Source organism: Anopheles nili, chromosome X (genome assembly GCF_943737925.1).
Source record: "Anopheles nili chromosome X, idAnoNiliSN_F5_01, whole genome shotgun sequence".
NCBI classification, from domain to species: domain Eukaryota; kingdom Metazoa; phylum Arthropoda; class Insecta; order Diptera; family Culicidae; genus Anopheles; species Anopheles nili.
In genome coordinates this window covers 2,488,634-2,512,523 of record NC_071293.1, presented here as the reverse complement: position 1 = coordinate 2,512,523, position 23,890 = coordinate 2,488,634, and the positions used below count along the sequence as shown (strand labels likewise).

Genomic DNA, 23,890 nt, shown 5'->3' with positions numbered 1-23,890 from the left:
AACTGGTGTACCACAAATACTGCCATAAATTTGGTTACCCAAGCGGACACGGGGTTTTCCCGAGCTGTTGCTAATTTGGCAGGCCCTCCCTTCGAGGGGAGTAATTTTCACCCATCTGCAATATCTCGAGCGCCGTCATCACCTCAAAAAGCTAGAATGACTTCTGTGTTAATACGCTGTGTGAAACGGTGAGCTACTCGAGAAGAATGGTCCCATGAAATCACTCGGAATCAAGAGTTCCTAACGAGGTTTACTGCGCACTGGCCTGGACATTACCTAGGGATTGGCTCGGCAAGGTTTACTGACTATAAACAGCGATTTCTGGTGGCTTCCTGATACAAAACAAACAACTGCAAGGGACGCTCATGTTTGTCACGTTTCACAGCGTTCATTTCAGCACTTATACCTATCGGTTCATCGCCAACAACACACTTGCGGGCCTGGTAAAAGGCCAACAGCTAGAGCCGCAGAAAGCGCACCCCATGCAGTAGTTCACTCACAACTCACGGCTTGCTGGTTGCCTTATCGGGATTCCAGCGCTATCGCGTGGTGCATTATCTCGCTTACCGTAGACTTTCCGCTTCCCAAACAACGACGATGTTAGGGCAATACCGCCCTTACCCACGGGAACTGCCGTCCCATCCTGTACCGCTGTGATGATGCGTATCCTGCGTTTGTCGTCCTTTCGGGTGTTTTTTTTCTTCCCATTCGCCAGGATGCTAGCGGGTGGTGTGAAGCCATTGCTGGTGCCGCCTCCACCCAACGAGGACAGGTTCGAACGGAACGAGGATGCACCTGACGAACGGCGGGAAAGTGGACGACCTCTCCGTCCTGTCACACCCTTACCGCTGTCCTTCACCTTAAACTTCACCGAGTACATATCCTCGAACGATGGAGCGATGGAGTCGCAGCAAATGGTGTCGCAGAACTAAGAACGTCTCGCAACTACGCCCCGAGACGATTACACGTGTAAGCAAATGGCGCAAATGGCGCAAATGGCGCAAGTACTCACACGCACACCACCACACCCCACCCACCACGCATCCGCCACGGCTGAAGGGCCTCTGGTTGGGCCAGGGTTCACACCCCACTAATTGGAGCAACCCAATTTTCACCTTCAATTAGCGGCACCACTTAAGCGCACTCCCCCCTGGAAAGATGCTGGTGATGTTGACTCACGCGGCCCGACTATTCGCGGTTTGATTGGGTGGGCAACTGTCCTGGGTGGGTCTTGAGCTGGATTGTGACCTATTGCTTTGGCCACAGGTCAGGTCTAGTTGTGTGTCGATTCAGCGTCGCACGTAGACCAACGAGGATGACGACGAGGACGATTGGTGAACCTCGCAGCAGAAACGCTTCAGGTGATTTGTCAACCTGTCGGGAGCATCCGCGGGATCCGCGAAACGATGAGCTGGCCGCAGGTCTTGATAAGGGCGAGCCCTGATAAAAGCGTTATCGCTCGTGTTGGAAACGTGGAGCAATACAGCGTGAAGTCGAGCTCGAGCTTCCCTTGGCAGGTGGATATTGGAGGGTTTTTTTTCGCAGGGTTGGCGAAGCGGAAATCCGCTACCAACCGGAAAGGATTCGTTGGACGCGAGAATTCGCTCAACCATCAAATGAACCAACAATAAAAATCTTGCCCATAAACGGTACTCCTCCCGGGAAGGTTTAACGTCCTTTTCTTTTTGCTCAGACACATCTTCTGGGAGCCATTAAAGGAACGTCACTTAATGTCACGGCACGAGATTACCGGACCGTCTCGTGCCGTGGTCGTTAAAGTCTAGACACTCAGACAGACTGACACCGAAGCACTCGATTGTACCTGCTACGTCGTTCGCATGCTTCGACATCAATTAAGCACATCCCTCAACTCTGGAACATGTAATCGTGCCATTATTGCTACTGTAAAATGGGCACTCGTTATCGTGATGGTGAAATAAGAGCCCAAGTTAAATTATGCTCCACTCGACACACATCCGGAAGTGTCGCGCTCTCTCTCTCTCTCTCTCTCTCTCTCTCTCTCTCGATCTCCTTGTTCTATTCCTTCGAAAGGAAGCTAACAGTTGCAATAGAAGCTCGTCTTCCGGTGGTCGGGTTTACAGCCCATGGTTGGCTGCATCACGAGATTCGCTGCAACGCAATCAAACCGCTCGATAAAACACTATCGTACCAAGGGCAAGCTTCGACACCACTGGAGGTATGCGTCATCTTAACGAATGTCGAGATAAGCGACACAACCTGGCAGCAGGTTACAACGCCCCAGAATCGTACGTCCCTCTATCGGGGTGGAACCGCAGAAGAAGGAGAAGAAGCAAGAGGGGTCAGGGGAGGAGGGCGGAAAAACATAAACCACACTCATCGCGATTCGGCGTACTACACACACAGAACAAAAAAAGCGAAAAAGAGAGAAAAAAAACCTTGACACAAAATGGTCGTGTAGGGAGGAAGCGATGTTGTCGCCGCCCCTCATAGTAAGGGGTGGTGAAAAAAAGGGGTTGATGTTGAGGGCGATGAAGCAAACCGATTGTTTGTCTTTGCTTATGCAGCACCACACACACACACACACACACACACACACACGCATACACATGCATGGTAGGCACGCACTCACGTACGCACAAGGCGAGAGCGAGTGGCATAGTTGGGCAGGTAAGGTCGGCGGTGTGTTTAATTTAATGTTTATCGAACCCTCGCGCCTCACCTTATCTGTCCGGGAGGTCTCTGCAACCTGCAACACCGAGCCAGAGTTGGTCACATAAATGTGAGCTAGAGCTCGGTGTATGCTCGCGCTAAATGCCATGTCGTCGCCATTGCATTGTTGTCGCTAACCATTACGCCAACGGGTGGGACTGAGGAGAGGGCCCGAAACCCAAGGGCGGCCTTCGGTACTCACACCCTTCAATGCTAATTACCATCACCCAACGTGCTACCTGTGCACGGTACATGATCAGGTGTGAACTGTTCCACACCACGTAGCCGCCATGTTTGTCCGCAACGTTTACTACTGCTGCTGTCATGGTGGAAAAATGGCTGAAGCACCTGATCTGTTTACTCTGCCGTTTCCAAACAGGCACCGCACCCTTTGTGCGACTTCCGGCACCGAGGTTAAAAGGCAGCAAAAGGGCACCGAAAAAAAACCACATCTCCACATACACGCCGCTTCCCAAAACACGCGTGACACATGCAGCAGTATAAACGGCTCGAGGAGAAGCTTATCTTATCGCTTCCAACACGATGACGAAGATCGGAATGTTGCCAACTACTCCGAGCACGATCGGACGGAATGCCACACACTCACTCAACGGTGGCACTTGAGGATGGAACGAAATACACCACATGATGATGCAATACACCTTGGAAGTGACGTAATGCCTGCCTACGATCGAGCTGGACACGGTTCTGTTCGAAAGGTTGGCCTTTCCAAAATAAACCCTTGAACGTGACATCAGACGCTGGAGTTCGAACCCTTGGGAGTTGGTTAGTACCATCACCTACCTTCGGCTACGGGAGGTGTCTGTTCCAGCACAGGATGTTCATCAAGCTTCGGGGGTGTCATCTCCTTCAGCTTCAAGGACGTAAACATCAGGTTCGTGTTCTTATCGGTGATGGTGTGATGTACTCGCTTGTTCTTCAAGTGGTGTGGAGTATCTCTGACGGAAGCAGGTGTAGGAAGGAAGCAAAGGAAGTTAAGTTTAGTTGGACGCACTTGCTACACTAGGGGTAGAGTAGAAGGTGTACCTGCGGTGCAGCTTGGAAATTGGCTTCTTGCCACCAGCAAGTTCATCACCCTCATCATACTGCTGCCGATCTGCGTCGTACTCCTGGTCATCATTCACCTCGAATCCGACGCGCTTCTCATACCCATCATCATCATCATCCGGTGCATCATCCGATCCCGGTTCCGTAGCTGATGTCCCCGTTGCGCCTGTGGCCACTACCGCCTCACCAGCTTCCTCATCGTGTGGCATTGCACCCTGGATATCTTCCATCGTGGCAGCTCCATAACCAGACCGATTCAACAGTGACGGTCGTGAGGCGGACTCCTCGGACAAGGTGTCCAAATTGCCGGACATGTCATCCGATTTGCGCTCCTTCGCGAACAGCTTGTGTGCCTTCATCTTGAGCTCTTTCGGATGGGGTGTGTTCTGACGCACAAACGGCGTGTCCCGGTCCGCACCGAAGTCTTCCGTGAACTTGACAGAGTGCGTCCTGGAGGCCTCACGTTCTTCCCAATTCTCCGAGTCCGTGTCCTCACGCTGGCTCGGGTTCGATGGAACGTAACGCTGCTGCGGCAGAAGGAAGCACGTCAACACCTGCTCATTGGTCGCCTCATCGACATCCGGCTGGAACGTTGGCACCGGTTGCGACTGGTTCTCAGACAACCAGACCGCCTTCAACTGCAGGTTCACGAGCGAGTACGGCAGGTGTTGAAGGAGATTGCCAGACACGTCCAGTACATGCAGTTCACTGCAGTTCCCGAGCTCTGCTGGCAGCCGAGTGAGTTTGTTCTCGCGAAGACACAACACCCCAAGCTGCCGGCAGTTGCCAAGTTCGCTCGGGATCGCCACCAGCGAGTTGCGGTCCACATTGAGGTTGTTCAAACCCAGCATGTTGCCAACAGTCGATGGCAGCTCGCTCAGGAAGTTCTCCGTCAGGATGAGCTCCTGCATGTGCACGCAACAACCGATGCTGTCGTTGAGCGTGTGAAGCCGGTTTTGATCCAGCTTCAGGATCGACAGGTTCGTCAGTCGAGACACCCCATTCGGGAGCGTCTCGAGCAGGTTCTGTGACAGGTGTAGATCAGTCAGACACTCGAGCCCACCAATCTCCTCTGGCAGCTCCTCGAGCCGGTTCTCGGACACATCCAGACAGACCAGCTTCTTTAGCAGACCCAACTCAGGGGGCAACCGTTGCAGCTGGTTGTGGTCGAGCCAGAGCTCCTGCAGTGATGGCAGGTAGCCTAGATGCGACGGAAGCTCGTCGATTTCGTTGTCACCCAGATCCAGACGCTCCAGCTTCGTCAGCTGGCTAATTGACTCCGGTAGGTTCTTCAGCAGGTTCTCCCGCAGCTCCAGTGACACCAGCTTCGAGAGGCTGTTTGACAGCAAAGAGAGCGAGAAAAGCACCGGTTAGTGTGGATCGGCTCCGGAAGCAGCAAGCAACTGACGCCGGAAAGCTGCTATCTCACAGCTAATGGCACAGCTTCCGGTGTGTCAAGACTAGGTTGTCTTCTCTCAAGTATGCTACGAGATTCAGGCAGTCGGTATTGCTGTCGTTTTTCCCCTTCTCTACTACAGTATACCTTGGAGACGAATCTCATCAGTGAGCGCAACGCATTTGATAGTAGCGTAAAGGAGCCATGCCGTACGCTTGTTTATATCCACACTTCGAGGAGTCTCTCCACTTGCAAGCCCTTGAAGGCGCATTCGACACGCTTGAAAACGACAAAAAAACACTCCACAACCCGAAAGGTGTTGAGCACCTGACAAGACAAGCGTCCCTTTCGTCGGAAAATGGCCCCATGTTGGCTTGCTTCCCAATGGGCGCTCAGGAAAAGCGGTTTAAAGCCACACGAATGGGCACAAAGGTTCCGGTTCGGTGGCTACACCACAGAGATAATCGAGGGTTCGCGTTTGATGTTCCCAAACCTCCAACCCATCCTTCACCCAGATACTTACCAGCCGAAGTCCTGCGGCAGCGAGATGAGCGACATATCGTTCAGACCGAGCACGGTTAGATTCCGCAGCTGGGTAAAACCGGCCGGTAGCCGCGAGATGGGGTTGGAGCTGAAGTCCGCTATCTGCAGGCTGCGCAGATGCTTGATGTCCTCGGGAATGTCGCCGATTTCTGTGCGAAGGATGCAAGCGAGAAATGGAACGATGAAACAACCAGCTCGAATGGAAAACCAGCACAATATTCAACAAACTCACCATTTCTCGACACGTCCAGCTCGACCAGATTGACAAAGTTCTGTATGTCGGATGGAATTTTGATAATGTCATTGTCGCTCAGTCCGAGCTTCCGCAGCCGATAGAGACGAAAAAAGCTCTGCATGAAAGAAAGAGAAAGAGAGAAAGAATGAGAGAATTGTAGAGCTCTGTGCAGTTGGCTGCCGATTCCGGTGAAATGATGTAAAATAATTAAATTACATTGCAACCGCCCACGGATGACACAGACAGACAAGGGGGAGTGAGAGAGAGGGAGAGAGAGGCAGGAAACGAGTATGCAAAGTGATACGGATGCTGAGCCGGTGGGGCATTTTCCGGGCTCAATTTCCTCCATTTAGCAGCGACATTGACTCCGCCACAGACTCGCTAATTGGATCAAAACTGCGTTAGCTCGTTTGGCTGTTGTCAATCGCACCCCATTTTTCCGGGGAATGAAAACACTCACACACCCACACATACGTACACAACGCCAGCAGCTCATCCTGGTTCGGTGTACGCTTTTTTCCCCCAAACGCCGGGGGCATTTTCCCGGCCAAAATAGGTAAGCGCAGGCGAAACAAAACTCCTGGAGTGAAGTTTTTCGCAGCGAACGAATGTGTGGCCGACGGGTGGGTTGGAGAGGGGTTTGAGAGGGTGGAATGATTTTCCGGATGGCCAGTAAATGAGCGAAACAGCCTGCGGCCAGCTGTGCTAATAGGAAGCGCGTCGAGCCATCATAGCTAAAATTAAATTAATGTGAATTGATTCCAGCCCGGAGTGGATGCGAACCGGCACAAGTGCGTACACATGGAGCGCGCGGGCAGCGGGAAGGGAACGAGATGAGCGAGGGTGGAAGCATACAACAACGAACAAAAATCCCACCCAGATCGGAAAATGCACTGACGCATTCTCTTTATAATAACACTCCGGCATTCGGCGCCGAAGGTCCGCCTGGGAAATGTCGCCGCCATTTGCGCCCGGAACGAAAGAGCAAACAATGTTTCCAATGGCGAATGGTGGGTGGGAGGGGGGGGGGGTTGGGAGTTGAATGAGAGGGAGCCCCATTTTTTTGCTCCCTCATTTCATTAAATGAAAACCAGGGAAAGCTGGACGGATTCGTTTGATCGTTGCGTGAAACGCAATGAAACGCCAATAAAGCCATTGGGCGACATTTTGCATTACATTAACGGTGTTAATAAAAGAAAAGCAACCTTCTCCCTCCACCACCACCCCCACCACGCCCCCATAAAAGGTACATTTTCCCATTTATCAGCGGCACGAGCGATTGAGCGAGTTTATTAACGCATTTTACGCTTCATTATTCGAGCACTAGCCGTGGAATTATGAGCTCGCGTTTTGTGCCCGTGAACTTCGACATCTTCGAGCAGCAAGCAAAACCTAACCTCCTTTCCTTTTTTTGCAGCATGGAAGCATAGTGCAAGGAACCGATGACGTGATAACGAATGCAATCACAAGCAAAACCCAAGGCCAAGCACGTCCGATTGTTTGCGCTGGATCGTCTCGTGTTCGTGATGGAATTTGCTTCGATAATGCGTTTTAAGCTTCCTTTGCCGGCTGTTTCCGGTGCAATAAAAGGAAGCGAGCTGCGAGCTGCGATCTGTGCGCGTGGCATCAGGCGAAGCAGCTCCATTTTCCAAAGAGCTCTAACTCGAAACGTGCAGCCGTCGAGCGTCGAGGTTTTCTCCCCGCAAGAGACCATTTTCCGCGGTGGACTTTTTTTTCAAACACGAATCCACGAAGCGACCCAATTCGGTGGGCTCAATTTGTCACAGAACCGTCGACTTTGGGTTAGCCATTGGTTCTGCAGGTTGACGGTGCCCACCGGGAAAATGGGGTTGGAAAAATTCGTTCCCAATGGTGCCGGGTTTTTCCAAAGCTCACAAAGGAAGCTGATTTCGTGTGCCCGTTTCGATTGAGACCGCGCGAAATTAACCACAACCGACGACCGGCTGGCTGCAGGCGGTACTCCTGCACCTTCCCCACCCTTCCCCCTCCTCTTCTTCACCCCACCTCCCTTCCCTGAAGTAAATGAGCAAAAAAAACAACTACAACAACGATACAAACACAATGCGGCCCCGATGGAGGCGGCGTGTTTGCAACACGAAGAATGGCAGGAAAACCAAACAAACTGCATTCAAATGCAGTTGCAATTGTGTTGGAGGGATGCTCGGGAAAGGGAAGAGTAAACCATTCCACTTCCACCTCCTTCCCCTGCGGTGAGAACGCCGGAACCAAACAATCCGTGCTGCGAAGCGCAGCAACACTTCACCCGACCCCATCTCCTCACCCCGCATTCAAACATTTCCAATTCAATTAAATGTTTTTCCATCCTCCTCCTCCCGCTCGCCCCACCCACTTGGGTCGCTCGGAAAAATCGGCTCCAACTCGCCTCGAGCGTGCGGAAGCGGGGAGGAGAGTTGAAGGAAGGGTAGTGGCTCCATGCGAAAGTGCAGCTGCCGAGGAAGAGCAACAGGAAACATACGCTCACCCTCACTCCCTCTCCGCTCCCTCTCCACCCGCCTCCTGTGGAACGGAAATGGCGCCCACCCACGGAGGCGTTTCATCCCCTCAGGACGAGGACGAGAAGGATGAGGTGGGCGAGTGGGTGCGAGGGAAGCCTGAGAGGTTAATGGTTTTCGGTGCACAGGCCCCGAGTGTCCGTGTGGGTGTGTTTTCCTCATCATTCTCTTGTTTCGCTCCTCCAACACCCGTACAAGCTGCATTTTGCGATGGAACACCGTGGGGGTGAGGGAATGGTGGGTGGAAAAACCAATCGATGCCCTTGGTGGGAGGAAGGGTGGAAGCGGGGATGCAACGAGATCCTTGCCATCCTCCGGAAGCCCTGTAAGCCAACGTTACAACGCGGATTATGTAGGCCAAGCCCTTTCTCGCTTATTTTTGGGGTGGAAAAGCCCAAATCCGGATCCACGGGACCGCCGGTGGCCGGAATCGGGTCACGGGAAGTAACCCCTTTCCCTCCCACACCCGCGCACATACACGAATGACTCCAAATTGCATGGCGACCGGAAGGGAACGAAGCGGAAAGAATGAAGGTCCTCCCTTGGGTCCTGGCAACGGAGAAAAGCGAACGTGTGGTTGGTGGGTATGTGTGAGAAGAGGAGAGGGGGGGGGGAGTGGAAGATGGGGAGAGAAAAAAGGGAAAACAGCGAAACGGTGCGCTGTTATTATTAGTTTTCTCTCAGCAACCCAGGACAATGAAAAAGGGCCCAGTTTCGTCCTGACAGGTCGAGTGGGCGATGCTACGGTGAGCATGGGTAGGAGACGGTGGAGGAGGAGGAGGAGGGGGATGAGAGCGGGGAGCATGCTCATTTCGAATTGGATTGATACTAACCCGAGCCCTAGCGCTAGCCCTAGCTCTTCCCACCCACCCCACATCTCGCAAAGGCTTAAATGGCTTCCGGGATTTGGCCTCGGCACATATCCTTGCGAATTGTCCTGTCCTGGTACGTCCACGCAAGAGTCACTTCACCGTGGGTTGTGGGCCCCCCTTCGCACTCTTCCCTTCGCTTGTCCCACACTCCTACCTTTCCTGACCAGGACACAAATGGGCGAAAGTGCTCCAACAAGTGCCCGAGGCCGCGGAAGAACGCGAAATAAGGACGACCCAGTAGGTGGGTGAGTGGGTGGGTTTTATTTTTGGCCCACTGCCAACGTAGGGATAGGCTTTACAGGGTGAAGGGTGAACGGGTGGACGGGTGGGTGGGCTTTTGTTTGTTTGCCTTCGCTTGCGAAACAGAGCACCCGAACGTGGGCTCAAGCGCGTCGATGCAATTATGAGCGTTTTACTGCGCTTTACCGCGTTAGTGCGGCCCTTTCCCACCTGGCCCACCCACCCACAGGTAAGGGACTCACCCTGCAGGAGCGATTAGAACACACGAGGCATGCGTGCGAAAGGGAGTCCCGCGAACCAGGGGAAAACATGCAATTTTTATCGCCCATCAATATATTGATTTATTGCTCCGGCGGAAACAACTTTCCTATGGGAGGAGTACACAAAGGGAGATGGAGTGGGGGGAGGGAGAGAGTGAGAGAGGGAGGACTTGAAGCACCCTAGGGAGAAGGACTCGATACGCAAATCTGGTAAGAAGAGTGAAGGCTAGAAACGCATGTTCCAGTAATAATTTGAACGCCCATTTTCGAGCTTCGATGTTCAACTTCTGCTCGCTTACAGGAGAGTCCGGAACATAGACCTTGGCATCTCGTCCAGTAGCACGAGATGAAGATTCGAGAGAGACGCCATTTTCATGTAGGTTGAGGAAGTCTTCCAAATGATTACAACCTCAAAAGTGTGCTGAAGACCTCCAGATAATACCTCAGATTCAACAGATTGACTTCAACAAATTGTAATTGTAACCAACGCCTGCCTGGGAAAGCGGAGACTATGCGTTCTTCTAGGTTATCTAGCTTATCAGCGCGTGCCGAGGAGTAGTTGATCCACAGTTTGATACCTTTCCAAACAGTACTGGAAATTTCCAGCCCTAGCACTATTTACACACTGATTAGCGTTGAATGACATCGTTAGATCACGTTAGCTTGACATTTGAAGTAGACCCGCTCCACAGCCTACCTGAATACGTGCCTAAAGACCTCATCGCATATCTTTGCGTGAAGTTCCTCGAGTCAAACAAACCAACGCAAAGTGGATGTCGAAATCGTTACGTTCGATGTCGATCCATCATTGTTGCGGTGTTGCGCTAAGGTTAAGGGTTTGAGCCTCTCCCAAGAAGCGGACTGACATCTTCACCTATCCAACCCAAGTGTTGCCGGTGTTGAGCGATAAATCACAGCCAATCCTCGCTGGTAGGCGGTTCGCGTCCTCTTACACTGTATGCGTGAAATAGGGCTAGTAATTGACGTGACATGCTGCAGTACGTAACCGGACAAGCCTGTTTGGTTGTCACAGCCTGTCGGAACAGTACATCAAGCACGATTAGCGCCAACTTCCATGTCCATTGCAGAAGCAGTAGTAGTGCAGGCGCAATGTACGATCACCCGAGTACGATCAACTGATCGCACTAGCCATCAATGATATTCGGAAACGCGACTGTACTTTGTATCCCTCATTCTATCTCACTCTCTCTTTCTCTCTCTCGCCCGCACACACACAGACACGCGGTTGTCAGACAATGAGACCGGACTCTGGAAACACTCGCGTTACTTGTGGCGGGTGTACTTGACCGGAACGGAGCAAACAGGCGATGGGAGAAAGAACGCCACCGGGAGTTGGTTGAAGGTGGAAAACTGATTTCTCTACGCGTCGTTTCTATGGCTTCCCGGCACACACACATACACACAAGCGCATCGTGGATGGGTAGAGACGCCGCACAATGGGTTCGCTAGATCGCATTGGTGCATCCGTCCAAAACGGTGTCCTCATTTAAGCCACAGGAATGCGGCAGAATTTCCGCTCTTTTCGTATGCTACCAGCTAAAGTGGCGCTGATATTTAAGAGCCGTTTGCAACGAGCTGATCCATGACGTTACTTTACAAACTCTTGTGAGAGAGTAGCGAAAATCGCGTGTCCAGAATGCAACCACATGCATTGTTGGAAAAGCGGAAAAAACAATTTACTTTAAATGTGCACATCATGCCCAAGTAATTGCATTGTTCCGGACTCCTCAGCGTCGTTTCATCTGCGGTTACTTTGGATACGGTTCAAGACGTTAGTTAGCGACAGATGAGGCGTAATAAACCACGTAGGGCCGGCATTTAGCATGTGGCTCCGTACACTCGGGCCTGTAAACAGACACCTGACGTAACGAACCGATATAAAATGTTGTAGTAATCGTAGCGACACACCTAATAGCGGTATAAAAACTGATGGCATACATAACCAAATGAGTCTATTTCATGATCCTTGAAATGTGCCACAAGCGAACAGAGTAACAGGGCCAAATCGATCGTCTAGCTTGGTTTTGCATGCACGATGGGAAAGAAAACTGCAGGCTTATATTTGTTTGCCCAACCTGTATACATTTCATGCTCCATCGAATGGCCTCAATTCGAGCTGGGTTGATCGCGGATCGGGACGCATATTCCCGCTTCTAGGACCTGATGCGATCTCCGGAACAATGCCAAACAGCTAGCTTCTCGTCGCTCGATCGCTAGGGGACATACTTTCCCGGGGTTTGCCAAATTTCCATCAACCAACATCACGTGCGGGAGGTGTTCCAGCAGCTCATCAACCTGGGCATGTACACTAACACAACGGAGCGAGGCACTCGGAGATGAGCCACGGATTGTAAAGCAGACGATCTAAATGATCGAAGCCGAGGTGGCAGCAGCATTTTTTTTTACACGGTGGCAACGGACATTTTTTACCGTTTCCAGCGAACGTCGAACCGCGTAAGGGCGTGGAAAGGTAACACGCCACGGAACGAAACCAGACGCACTCACGCACACCAATGGAAAGGGGGTTGAAAGAAAAATACAGGAGAAAAAAAAAGACTACTAGAGAACACGTACGGTGTCGTCATCGTCATCGTCATCGCGGTCGTTGAGGCTCAAATGGTTGGTCATGGGGTGGTGGGTGGTGGGTGATGGGAGGGGTGGGTTAGAAAACGGGTCTCCCTGCACCCTCACCACCCCCAAAACAGCGCCCGCGACTGTCAAGCGGCTGCCGCTGGAGAAAATATGAAATTCAATGGAACACTCTTGCGGAAACGATCGCACTCTCTTGCTCTCTCGCTCGTGTGCTTTCTCTCGATCACCCTTTTTTCCACGATCTCTTTCGATCTATCTCTCTTTTTCTTTTCCATCCGCGCGATCGTCGCCTTCCTCTTTCGCTCGGTCCCCCCTGTTCTCTTCCATCACCGCGATCGTAGCCGCATTTTCCTGCTTTCGTTGTGCTTTTTTTATGACTCAGAACGAGAGGCACTACGATGGGGTGTCCCTTTCACACCACCGTATCGGAACATTCCACTCCACGGTTGGAGCCAAAAACCGCGAAATCGGGAGTGTTTCTTCGCGGGACACATGCCGCTCGAAGCAACCAAAAAACACAAAAAAGAAAAACAAAAGAAGCTACAGTGAAGCGAAAGAAAACACGAATGACACGCCAGCAAGAGGGCCAGTGGGACCAAAAGCGGTCCAACGATCGCGCGGCCCTGGGCGAGTGTTGATTTTGGTGGGAATTTACCGCAGCACGGATGTTGCTTTTATTGTTATTATTATTGTTATGTTTATGGTCCCTCGTATTGCCTCCCTCTAGGCACTAGCGCCACATATACAAGTCGTGGAAGTGTTTGACGTGAGCAAAGCGCGACCAACGGATAAACACGGCGCCATGGTCAAAAAAAGAAAGAAAAAAAACGAGCGGCTTTGCAATGGTCGATCGGTTTCGGGAAAACAACTGTTGGCCAGCTCGCATTCTGCTTCTTCTGTTAGACCAGGTCTGCTATGATGCTTCAATAGTGAAGCACGAATGGTGAATGACAAAAAAAACCAGTCAGCTGGTCGCGTCAGGCCGTTTAAATGCCACCGTCGTTGACGAAAGGGGGACGAATTGACGAATGGAGTAGACGAGAAAGAAACGCCGATCAAAGGGTAGGCAAAACCCTACGGGATCAATGTACTCCACCGAATGGACACGATGCGCGGTAACGAACGAGGGAAAGAGAACGTAACCGTCTCTCGTACGTATCGTACACCTTTTGTTCACAAAGCGAGTAGGTGAACATTTTTCCACAAACCGGCGCCTCACGCCATTCGCAAAAAGGGTGGCCCTTTTTGTTCCGAAACGTCTGCGCTAAGCCTGCCCGTCTTCGGTTCCTCTTTGTTGCTTCTTCTGCATTCTTCCATTGATAAAGCGGGCATGCGCGCCCTTCCCACCTTTACGGCAACAAATCGGGAAAGCAAAATCGCAAATGTGTTTCGATAAGCCACACACACACACGTGCTTCTCCGAGGACGGCAGTGTGTTGAGATAAGCGGATGCCAGCCAGGTCGCAAGCAGGGCGCGTGTGTAACTCCTTCGATTCGATGCACACTCTCGTGAGTGTGCGGAACTGATCGGGTGGTTAAAAAAGGGCTGATGAAGGTTTGCGATAGAACACGCGCAGGCACACCTACCTTGGGCAGATCGCGGATGTGGTTCGCGTCGAGCAACAGCTCCTCCAGGCTGTTGGAGTAGCGGAAGATCTCCTCCGGCACATTCGGCAGCGACGAGTGCCGATTGTCGACGTACTCGATCTGCCGGTTGCATCCCTTGAACATCGGTATATACTTGAACATCCTGGCGGCGGTTGTCGGGGCGGGTGCGTTGAGACAAAGGACGCGTTCGCCACCGTCGTCGTCGTCGTCGTCGTCGTCTTGGTCGTCGTCGTCACGGTAGTTCTCACCGATCCAGCGATCGTATTTTGGGCAGGCAGGCGCTAGCTTTCACTATTTGTCAAAACACTCTCTCTCTCTCGTCCTTGCGACTGTCCCGACGAGCTACACCCAGCGGTTGGGGAGCTGTGTGGCAAATTTAGGATGTGCCCGATCTTGCCGGATAAGAGCGTTTAGCGTGCGGATTGATGTGGTTGATCGTGCTGCAACACCCGGCCGATTCGATCGGGTCGCATTGGGCAGAAATGACCAAACGGGACGGTTTCACCTCGAACTAGCCGATCTGACAGATGATCTGGTTGTTTACGTTTTCAGGCTGCTCACGCACGCAACCACCGCTTCCGTACGCAACCAATCGGACACGCAGCGATCATGCGTGCCTGACGGATGCTGCCAAGTCCGTCGGATGCACTTCTCGAAGAACAGAAAAAAAAGCACCAACGCACACGCGCACGCACACACACATACACACACTAACAAAGCCTACACGCACTTCACATAAACACAGTAGCAGCAGCAGCAGCAGCGAATGGGACGCGCCTTCTAGCTTCGCGAGGATCACGCGGACCTTCCAAACGCAATGCATAAACGAACAAGCGAACACCTGGTAAGAAAGGGAGCGAAAAGGATAAATACGATGGGACCGAGAAGGTTGTAAGGACGAGCAAACGTTTGCTGGGAGCAAAAACATTTTTAAAAAATGCAACGAGACCGCACCAACGGGTCCTTAATTATTCAAATCACAGAACGACGGCTCGCAGGCTCCAGCAGGGTTACCAGCCCGGGTTGATAGTTGCAAAATTGTGTTGTCAACGAGCAGAGCTTGGACGAAGTGGGTGGAAGGGCCAGCCGCCTGCAGCTTTTCCCACGATATTTCGCGGCGCTTTTGCTTCTTCTTTCTCGCTTGCAAACAAACAAAAGATACACACCACATGCACACACGCACACACTCATAAACACAGGCGCGCAAATAAAAAACGCACCACCCAGCGGTCGGACAGAGGAAAAGAAAGCAAGGGCCTCCCAACGGAGAAGGGCTCTCGAACGGGTGGCGTCCTATTGTTGGGGTTGACTTTTCCGTCCGTGTTCCACCCGTAGGGCCTGCAGCTAAATTGCACCACGCGCGCGTGTGTGTGAGCGAGAGTGTGTTGTCAAGAATGTCCGCTCGAAAGCAGAGATATCGTTGCCAGCGTTTGTTGGAATAGTTACAGAGCTTCATTTGCAATGTCGAAGGGATGAAGGACGTAGGACGAAGGACGAAGGTTGTCCTCTCAGTCCTCCCCTTCCCCCGATAGCCAGGTTGTTGGGCCATGTTGGGAAGGAGTAAACTGCAATGGTTGATGGAAGAGCGTTGTTCTGCGCTTGTTTTATTCTTCTTTTGTTCTTTCTCATTTGGTTGCTGGTTTTGGTTGCTTGCGGAAGGGCTGTGGTTGAAGGTTGCAGGACGATGGGTTCTTTCTACTTGGGCAACTTTCGCCGACACCAGTGAAAAAGAAAAAGGACGAACAGCGAGTTGGACGGAGAATACACCGACAAAAAAGACAATCGGCAAACAACGGATGAGCAACAAAAAGGTGGAAACCGAGTCGCTACCACCACACACACACACACACACATACACACGCGCGCGCGCCAGCAGAGGCACGCGCGTGCGAACGTACACATGTATGCGTACGCACGTAGGCTCTCGCTAAGCAACAGCCCGTCTCGTGGTGCGTGCCGAGAATGACGGCTCTCTCCCTGCTTTGATCTTCTCCTGATATGCCCTACACACCCACACGGTTGGTGCAGAAGGGCTTCTGTGGGGCTCCCGGCTCCAGAACCTGTCCAACTCTAGCGCGTTTCACCGAACCCACAAAACCGCCCACTATGGCTGTTCTTCTTCGTTTGGCTCTTCCGTTCATCCAGCTATACACAAACACACACACACGCGCACAGGCACGCACGCACAAGCACTTGCACACGCACTGGTAGAGAAACACACGCGCGTAGCTAGGGCCGCGGCGATGCACAAGCCGTCGGGGTGCGTGTAAGTTAAAGAACGAGGGCGATGTTCGCATTCCTTCCCCCCGAGAAGGGAGGCTGGAAACAAGGGACGCACTGGCACTGTTGCTCACACACGCCCTCCAGCGGGGTCACAGGGAAGCACCTCGTAAGCGGAATGGTGGCCACGGTTCACGGGGGAAGTGCGTACCGGAAGTAGAACCTCACCAGCGTCCGGAGTGCGGTGCGTACGTTCGAGACTGGCTCCGATTACACACCCTGTTGAAACTTCACGACTCACTGCACGAGCGCCCCAGCACGCAGGGCGTGAGTGATATGAATGGAGTGGATTCCGGTCCGCGGTTTGGCAGGCACCCGACCGGGCTGGTCACTCTGAGTTACGGCGAGGCTACAACGAGCACACTAGTGTGGGATACTCGCGTTGGCCGTGCGTGAAATGGCCGTTTTGTGTCGTGTATCGGCGCCTGTTGCTGAAACACACTGGAAGGCTCTCTGCAGTGGACTCTGGTTTGTCTGCAGGAAGCTGATTGTAAGATACAACATCATTAAGAAATGGATGACAGTGTCACGCACTAGTGTGGAGTGTGCTGGGTGCGGCTCATCGTGAAGGAGAGTGGGAGTGTGCGTGCGATGCGTCATGAGTGACTGCTGGCTGGGTGTGTATCGAGTGCATTGTCGTCAATTTGAGTGCACCCAAGCTACAGCCCGCTTGGGTTCTGTTAAGGCCCGTTTAAACGGCACGAGATAAAGAGTGATCATAGAAAGGTGCAAAATCGTAGCAACCCGAAAACTCCTAACGTCATATTGATGTCATTTCCAACGACCAAGTAAATTTCGGCAATGAGAGATGTGCGTTTCACATCAGAAGCGTGTGCACGACCAAAAGGCAAGCGAGATTGCCATCATCAAGGATATGATTTGAAGAGAAATTAGAGCATCCATCACCTGAGTTTTGACATTTTAGATCAATTATGTTGTGGTTCTTGAAAGAGCTGTATGATAACGTGTAGCAGTGACATTTCTCTCACCACCATATTAGTTTACAATGCTTCTCAGTTATCATACAATAGAGTTTTCTATTATAGGCTTAGTCTTAGTTTCTTTTCAAATTCATACTCCTTTTACGATTTCTGCAGTTAGTAAACAGGTAAAGTATAATACAAAACATCAAGCTAGATATAATTTTCAATCGACGGTACCAGCCCAAGGAGCTGCAACCGAAACCTTTGTTATGACAATTAGCCCTGCAATCTGGAGCGAACGTTTCCACCGACGCCTATGTAGTAGTGTGTGTTATGGATGGAACCGTTTGCTGCATAGGGAATGTGTATCACCCAAGCGCAGGTACTCAAATCAAGTTTATGAATCAGCCAATTGTTACTGCATGAAAAAGAAGAAGAACTCATCTTTGGTATTTGTTAGTGTGCGTACTCCCAGAGTCTTTCTCTCCGAATACGCGTCGCAAATATCACTTACGCTTGCTTTTTTCCGTGCGTTACACGCATGCGCATGCATCTGCGTTGCTTGTATCCACGCACCTACATCTGGCGGCAAACCAACGCAATAAACACAGCTCCAGGCTGTGTCTAGCTGTCTTGCTGTTCTCCGGATGTTTGGACGATTCACTTGGAAGCTGATGACGCTTTTTGCGGATTAATTGCACCATCGCTTTGGAAAAGAATAATGCCCACCCAGAGGACGTCTGTGCAAAGCTCAATAGCGACAATCATCTCGAAACACTACTTTATCTTCATCTGCTTCTAAAGCTAGAACATTCAGCTTCATGCTCTGGCCCCGTTACAGATTGGCGGATTGGGAAGTTTTCAACCAAAGGTGACGAAGAGGCTCAACATTGCACCTGAAATGAACCACTTTCGGAACAAATGAGCAGTACTGCATGCCAAGAGGCTAGAATCGATGACCAGAAGGCTGAATCGGTAAGAAAATTTTTTATTCTGGGATATACACACAATACCGTCATTACAATATATAATGCTAGTTTCCATTTCCGATAATTTCGTATACGATGAAAAATCAAGATCTGGGATCAATAAGTGCACAAGTTGATTTTGCAAGACAGCTATCGTTGTCCCCCACATCAGGTCTCAGGCCGTATTTTGAACACCCTACATTGAAGTGGCTACACCACATCGTAGAAATAGAATGTATAATAAGAATGAAGTAATATATATTTTATTTTCGAATTATTGCTCCCATAGTATGAACAAACAGAGAAAACCTCGCTCGTGTGGATTCAGCTGTGTTACCTTCAAAACTCTATATCTGATCTCGCATAAGACGAAAGGTTAAAACTCGGTAAAACTTTCCATTTGGTTTTAGATGTTTGGCTATTAGTCCGTGTTGATTTGATTTGTTTGATGCATGAATGAAATCCTCTTTTAACTTCAGGAGGGACAAAGCTCTGATATAGGCTAGAATGAGCACACCTCATGGCACTTGCAAACCGAGAACTGAGAAAAAAATATACTTTTAACTTAGTCTAATATATTTTCAATTTTATTGGATAAGCTCTTAAAGGAATATTGGATAAGCTCTTAAACGTAACGGAACAAGTCCTCTCCGAATATTGGATAAGCTCTTAAATGTAATGGAACAAGTAAAATAGTTTTCAAACTCAGTATTGGTGCTGCACGATTTGACAGAGTAGTGTAGTTTAATAAGTATGGGTGAATTAATTTGTTGCAATGAACAATATTTCTGATTTTTTCATTCTTACAGTTTCAAATAACGATGGTATGATAAGTTGAAACAGAAAATATTAAATACAATGTTTTCATGTGTCGGCAAGTAAGTAAAAAAATAGATCAGTTGAGCTGAAAACTCATTCAACGTAGACAAAAAATAAATGTCTTATTAATATTTCAACTTATTTTTAGTATGGGTGTTCAAAAACAAATGATGCATTACACTGAATTCCAAGAGCTATAATACGCTACCATCTGGAGCGGAGTACGACTAAGTGTTACAAGCGGCCGAATTTAACATAATAACATATAGTTCTTCAATTAAATCGTGCTTTTGTAGCCGTTTCCTCTTACCGTATTTCAAACAAGTTGAACTGCTCACAGTAGATGTAAGAGATGATAGAAGCATCTTTAAATGTCATGTCAGTATGTAAATGACGGAATTTCGCTTTTATTGCATCGTGATAAGTTTTAGGCTCATTAGTAAGAACTTTCCTCATTGTAGATGATCTGATCACGATGCGATATTTTGATAACGGAACAAATTTGACTGCACTGAAAAAGATATCTGTAGATTGAACGGTTAACTTCTGTTTGTTGACAAACTCGAATTTTTTTAAGGCAATCTGAATGTCGTCCTCATTGTATATTTCAATATGTAGCCTGATCGTATCAATATCGGAAATAAATTTCAATCCGAAACCGAATATTGTTACGCACTCTTTGGATGTTATTTGGACTGTAGACGTGGTTTCATCACGGGAATCAAAGTTAACTTTTCCAAAAAGCATTATCTTGTCACAGGGGTATCGTCTATTACTAACCCGCAAAAGCATCCGCAGCTCGCTTACATCACTGTCGCTGTTGGCTGCGTGCCAGGTTTCAAGCGCCTTTTGCAACTGTTCAGTGGTGCAGTTTATTTCATTCATGTGAAGAATTTTGTTCAGCCTATCCATGTTGATATTAGTGAAATCTTCGTTGTTCAAGTAGCATGAAGTATTTTTTCTGATATTGTTTAGGCAGGCCTGGTCTATTGCGGAGTAGCCGTAATGTGCGTTATCTTGGAAAATTCTAAGTGTAGTTGCTCTGTTAATCTCATTGCGTAGAAACTTTTCTATGGTCTGCAACAGCTCGGTTAACTGGCACTTCTTGGAAAAGTCAAAAATATTCCGAACATTGTCGAGAGTGAGTGCCACAGTCTTTGAATACATGTAACGCAAGACTTCCTCGAACACATCCGGTTCGACACCCTCAACAATATATTCATTGTTATCCGGATTGTTAAGGCTGCCATAAAACATAAGATAGAAGTACTGGGAGGCTACAGTGAGGAACATTTTGTGTCCGTAGATTCGTTTTTTCTCGGGTCCGACAAGGAACGTAACGTCGGAAGAAAATTGATTATTTACAAGGGCCTGTTGACGCGACGATATAGTATCGTTGGCGCCGTAGCTGAAGAACTCCGGTCGGTTGGTCATCTGAATTAGGGAACAGCAATGAAACATGTTGGTAATTGTAGTTAAAAGTATAATGAAAATATGCTTTGCGAAATAAGCATCCTAAGCCTAAGCAAATTGATTTGTAAATCTGTTTGCCAATATTGGATTGAAAAGTACGTATACGTTAAAACCCCACTTGTAACACACGCCCTATGAATCGTTGAATCTTTGAGCACTGCACATTTATCACCACAATCCTTTCTACATGCGTGTATGATGGCAAAAGCTAGGCACAATGCTGTATTTCGTTTCTGCTACTGCAGAAACAATGATAATAAACATGCTATGGCCTTGATAAGGGAAAAACACTCACCACTTAAATGTTTAATTTAACTCACCTTGTTTCCAATATCTGTTCAACCTTAAATTGTAGAAAATAAGCGTCTGCTTCGAATTGCTGGAAAATTATGTGTTAGATTTCTGGCCATTCCCTTTTTGCGTCTAAGTGTTGTCACGATCAACGATGAAATAAAACCGATCCTGGATTTTATGGCAGTTTAGGGTTCTTGTAAAATTCATTTCAAATTGTTTATAGCAGTTCATTGTCATGAATTATACAAGTCCAGCTATAATAATCTTACCATTTGTAAATGTTTCTTCCTTCGTCCCAGTCCTGTTTAACCAATTTAAAACATTTGTACTACTCCATTAAATTTAATAAATCCAACAAATATATTACTATTGAACATTTATATAATATATATATATATATATATATATATATATATATATATATATATATATATATATATATATATATATATATATATATATATATATATATATATATATATATATATATATATATATATATATATATATATATATATATTTATTATATATATATATATATATATATATATATATATATATATATATATATATATATATATATATATATATATATATATAAATATATATATATATATATATATATATATATATATATATATATATATATATATATATATATATATATATATATATATATATATATATATATATATATATATATATATATATATATATATATATATATATATGTATTTCAATCGATCACGAAAATTTATTTTTAACATTTCGAGAATGGATAATTAACATTGATGTTAGTTTACGGTTAGTAGTTTGTATTATTAAAAAATAACAAACCAACAAAATAAATCATCGAGAATCTTTTAGCATACGTCAATAATATTTGCGAAATATTTTCAATCATCCGCCATAAAAAAATATATCGAAATAAAGAAAAATATATATCAAGATTTATAGATATATATATAAATATAAATAAATATATATGTATTTATATACGCATATATATATATATATATATATATATATATATATATATATATATATATATATATATATATATATATATATATATATAAACCCCCCTAGCGCATGTACTCAAATCAAGTTTTTGAATCAGCCAATTGCTACTGCATGAAAAAGAAGAAGAACTCATCTTTGGTATTTGTTAGTGTGCGTACTCCCAGAGTCTTTCTCTCCGAATACGCGTCGCAAATATCACTTACGCTTGCTTTTTTCCGTGCGTTACACGCATGCGCATGCATCTGCGTTGCTTGTATCCACGCACCTACATCTGGCGGCAAACCAACGCAATAAACACAGCTCCAGGCTGTGTCTAGCTGTCTTGCTGTTCTCCGGATGTTTGGACGATTCACTTGGAAGCTGATGACGCTTTTTGCGGATTAATTGCACCATCGCTTTGGAAAAGAATAATGCCCACCCAGAGGACGTCTGTGCAAAGCTCAATAGCGACAATCATCTCGAAACACTACTTTATCTTCATCTGCTTCTAAAGCTAGAACATTCAGCTTCATGCTCTGGCCCCGTTACAGATTGGCGGATCGGGAAGTTTTCAACCAAAGGTGACGAAGAGGCTCAACATTGCACCTGAAATGAACCACTTTCGGAACAAATGGGCAGTACTGCATGCCAAGAGGCTAGAATCGATGACCAGAAGGCTGAATCGGTAAGAAAATTTTTTATTCTGGGATATACACACAATACCGTCATTACAATAAATAATGCTAGTTTCCATTTCCGATAATTTCGTATACGATGAAAAATCAAGATCTGGGATCAATAAGTGCACAAGTTGATTTTGACAAGACAGCTATCGTTGTCCCCCACATCAGGTCTCAGGCCGTATTTTGAACACCCTACATTGAAGTGGCTACACCACATCGTAGAAATAGAATGTATAATAAGAATGAAGTAATATATATTTTATTTTCGAATTATTGCTCCCATAGTATGAACAAACAGAGAAAACCTCGCTCGTGTGGATTCAGCTGTGTTACCTTCAAAACTCTATATCTGATCTCGCATAAGACGAAAGGTTAAAACTCGGTAAAACTTTCCATTTGGTTTTAGATGTTTGGCTATTAGTCCGTGTTGATTTGATTTGTTTGATGCATGAATGAAATCCTCTTTTAACTTCAGGAGGGACAAAGCTCTGATATAGGCTAGAATGAGCACACCTCATGGCACTTGCAAACCGAGAACTGAGAAAAAAATATACTTTTAACTTAGTCTAATATATTTTCAATTTTATTGGATAAGCTCTTAAAGGAATATTGGATAAGCTCTTAAACGTAACGGAACAAGTCCTCTCCGAATATTGGATAAGCTCTTAAATGTAATGGAACAAGTAAAATAGTTTTCAAACTCAGTATTGGTGCTGCACGATTTGACAGAGTAGTGTAGTTTAATAAGTATGGGTGAATTAATTTGTTGCAATGAACAATATTTCTGATTTTTTCATTCTTACAGTTTCAAATAACGATGGTATGATAAGTTGAAACAGAAAATATTAAATACAATGTTTTCATGTGTCGGCAAGTAAGTAAAAAAATAGATCAGTTGAGCTGAAAACTCATTCAACGTAGACAAAAAATAAATGTCTTATTAATATTTCAACTTATTTTTAGTATGGGTGTTCAAAAACAAATGATGCATTACACTGAATTCCAAGAGCTATAATACGCTACCATCTGGAGCGGAGTACGACTAAGTGTTACAAGCGGCCGAATTAAACATAATAACATATAGTTCTTCAATTAAATCGTGCTTTTGTAGCCGTTTCCTCTAACCGTGTTTAAAACAAGTCAAACTCCTCACAGTAGATACAAGAGATGATAGAAGCTTCTTTATAAGTCTTGTCAGTATGTAAATAACGGAATTTCACGTTTATATCTTCGTGACAAATTTGAGGCTCATGGATAACAACATTCTTCATTGTAGATGATGATTTGATCACGATTCGATATTTAGATAACGGAAAAAATTTGACTTCATTGAAAAAGATATCTGTGGATTGAACGGAAAAATAATGGTGGTTGACAAACTCCAAATC

At 47.3% G+C, this 23,890-nt stretch overlaps 2 protein-coding genes across 2 annotated transcripts in view; both read right to left on the bottom strand.

Moving 5' to 3' along the window:
- The window catches only part of LOC128728421 (protein lap4-like), a 36,268-nt gene extending 22,067 nt beyond the window's left edge, over positions 1-14,201 (bottom strand). The window contains exons 1-5 of the mRNA XM_053822044.1: positions 14,040-14,201; positions 5,931-6,048; positions 5,679-5,847; positions 3,739-5,094; positions 3,496-3,650 (exon numbers count right to left, since the gene is read on the bottom strand). Of these exons, the coding sequence (XP_053678019.1) occupies positions 3,496-3,650; positions 3,739-5,094; positions 5,679-5,847; positions 5,931-6,048; positions 14,040-14,201 (1,960 nt within the window). The remainder of the gene's footprint in view (positions 1-3,495; positions 3,651-3,738; positions 5,095-5,678; positions 5,848-5,930; positions 6,049-14,039) is intronic.
- A 5,155-nt stretch (positions 14,202-19,356) lies between these two features.
- LOC128728420 (BTB/POZ domain-containing protein 3-like) lies at positions 19,357-20,484 on the bottom strand. Its single transcript, XM_053822043.1, has 2 exons — positions 19,858-20,484; positions 19,357-19,380 (listed from the first exon to the last, which is right to left on the bottom strand). The coding sequence occupies exons 1-2, from the start codon at positions 20,482-20,484 to the stop codon at positions 19,357-19,359; spliced, it is 651 nt and encodes a 216-aa protein (XP_053678018.1).
- Between the last annotated feature and the right edge of the window lie 3,406 nt (positions 20,485-23,890).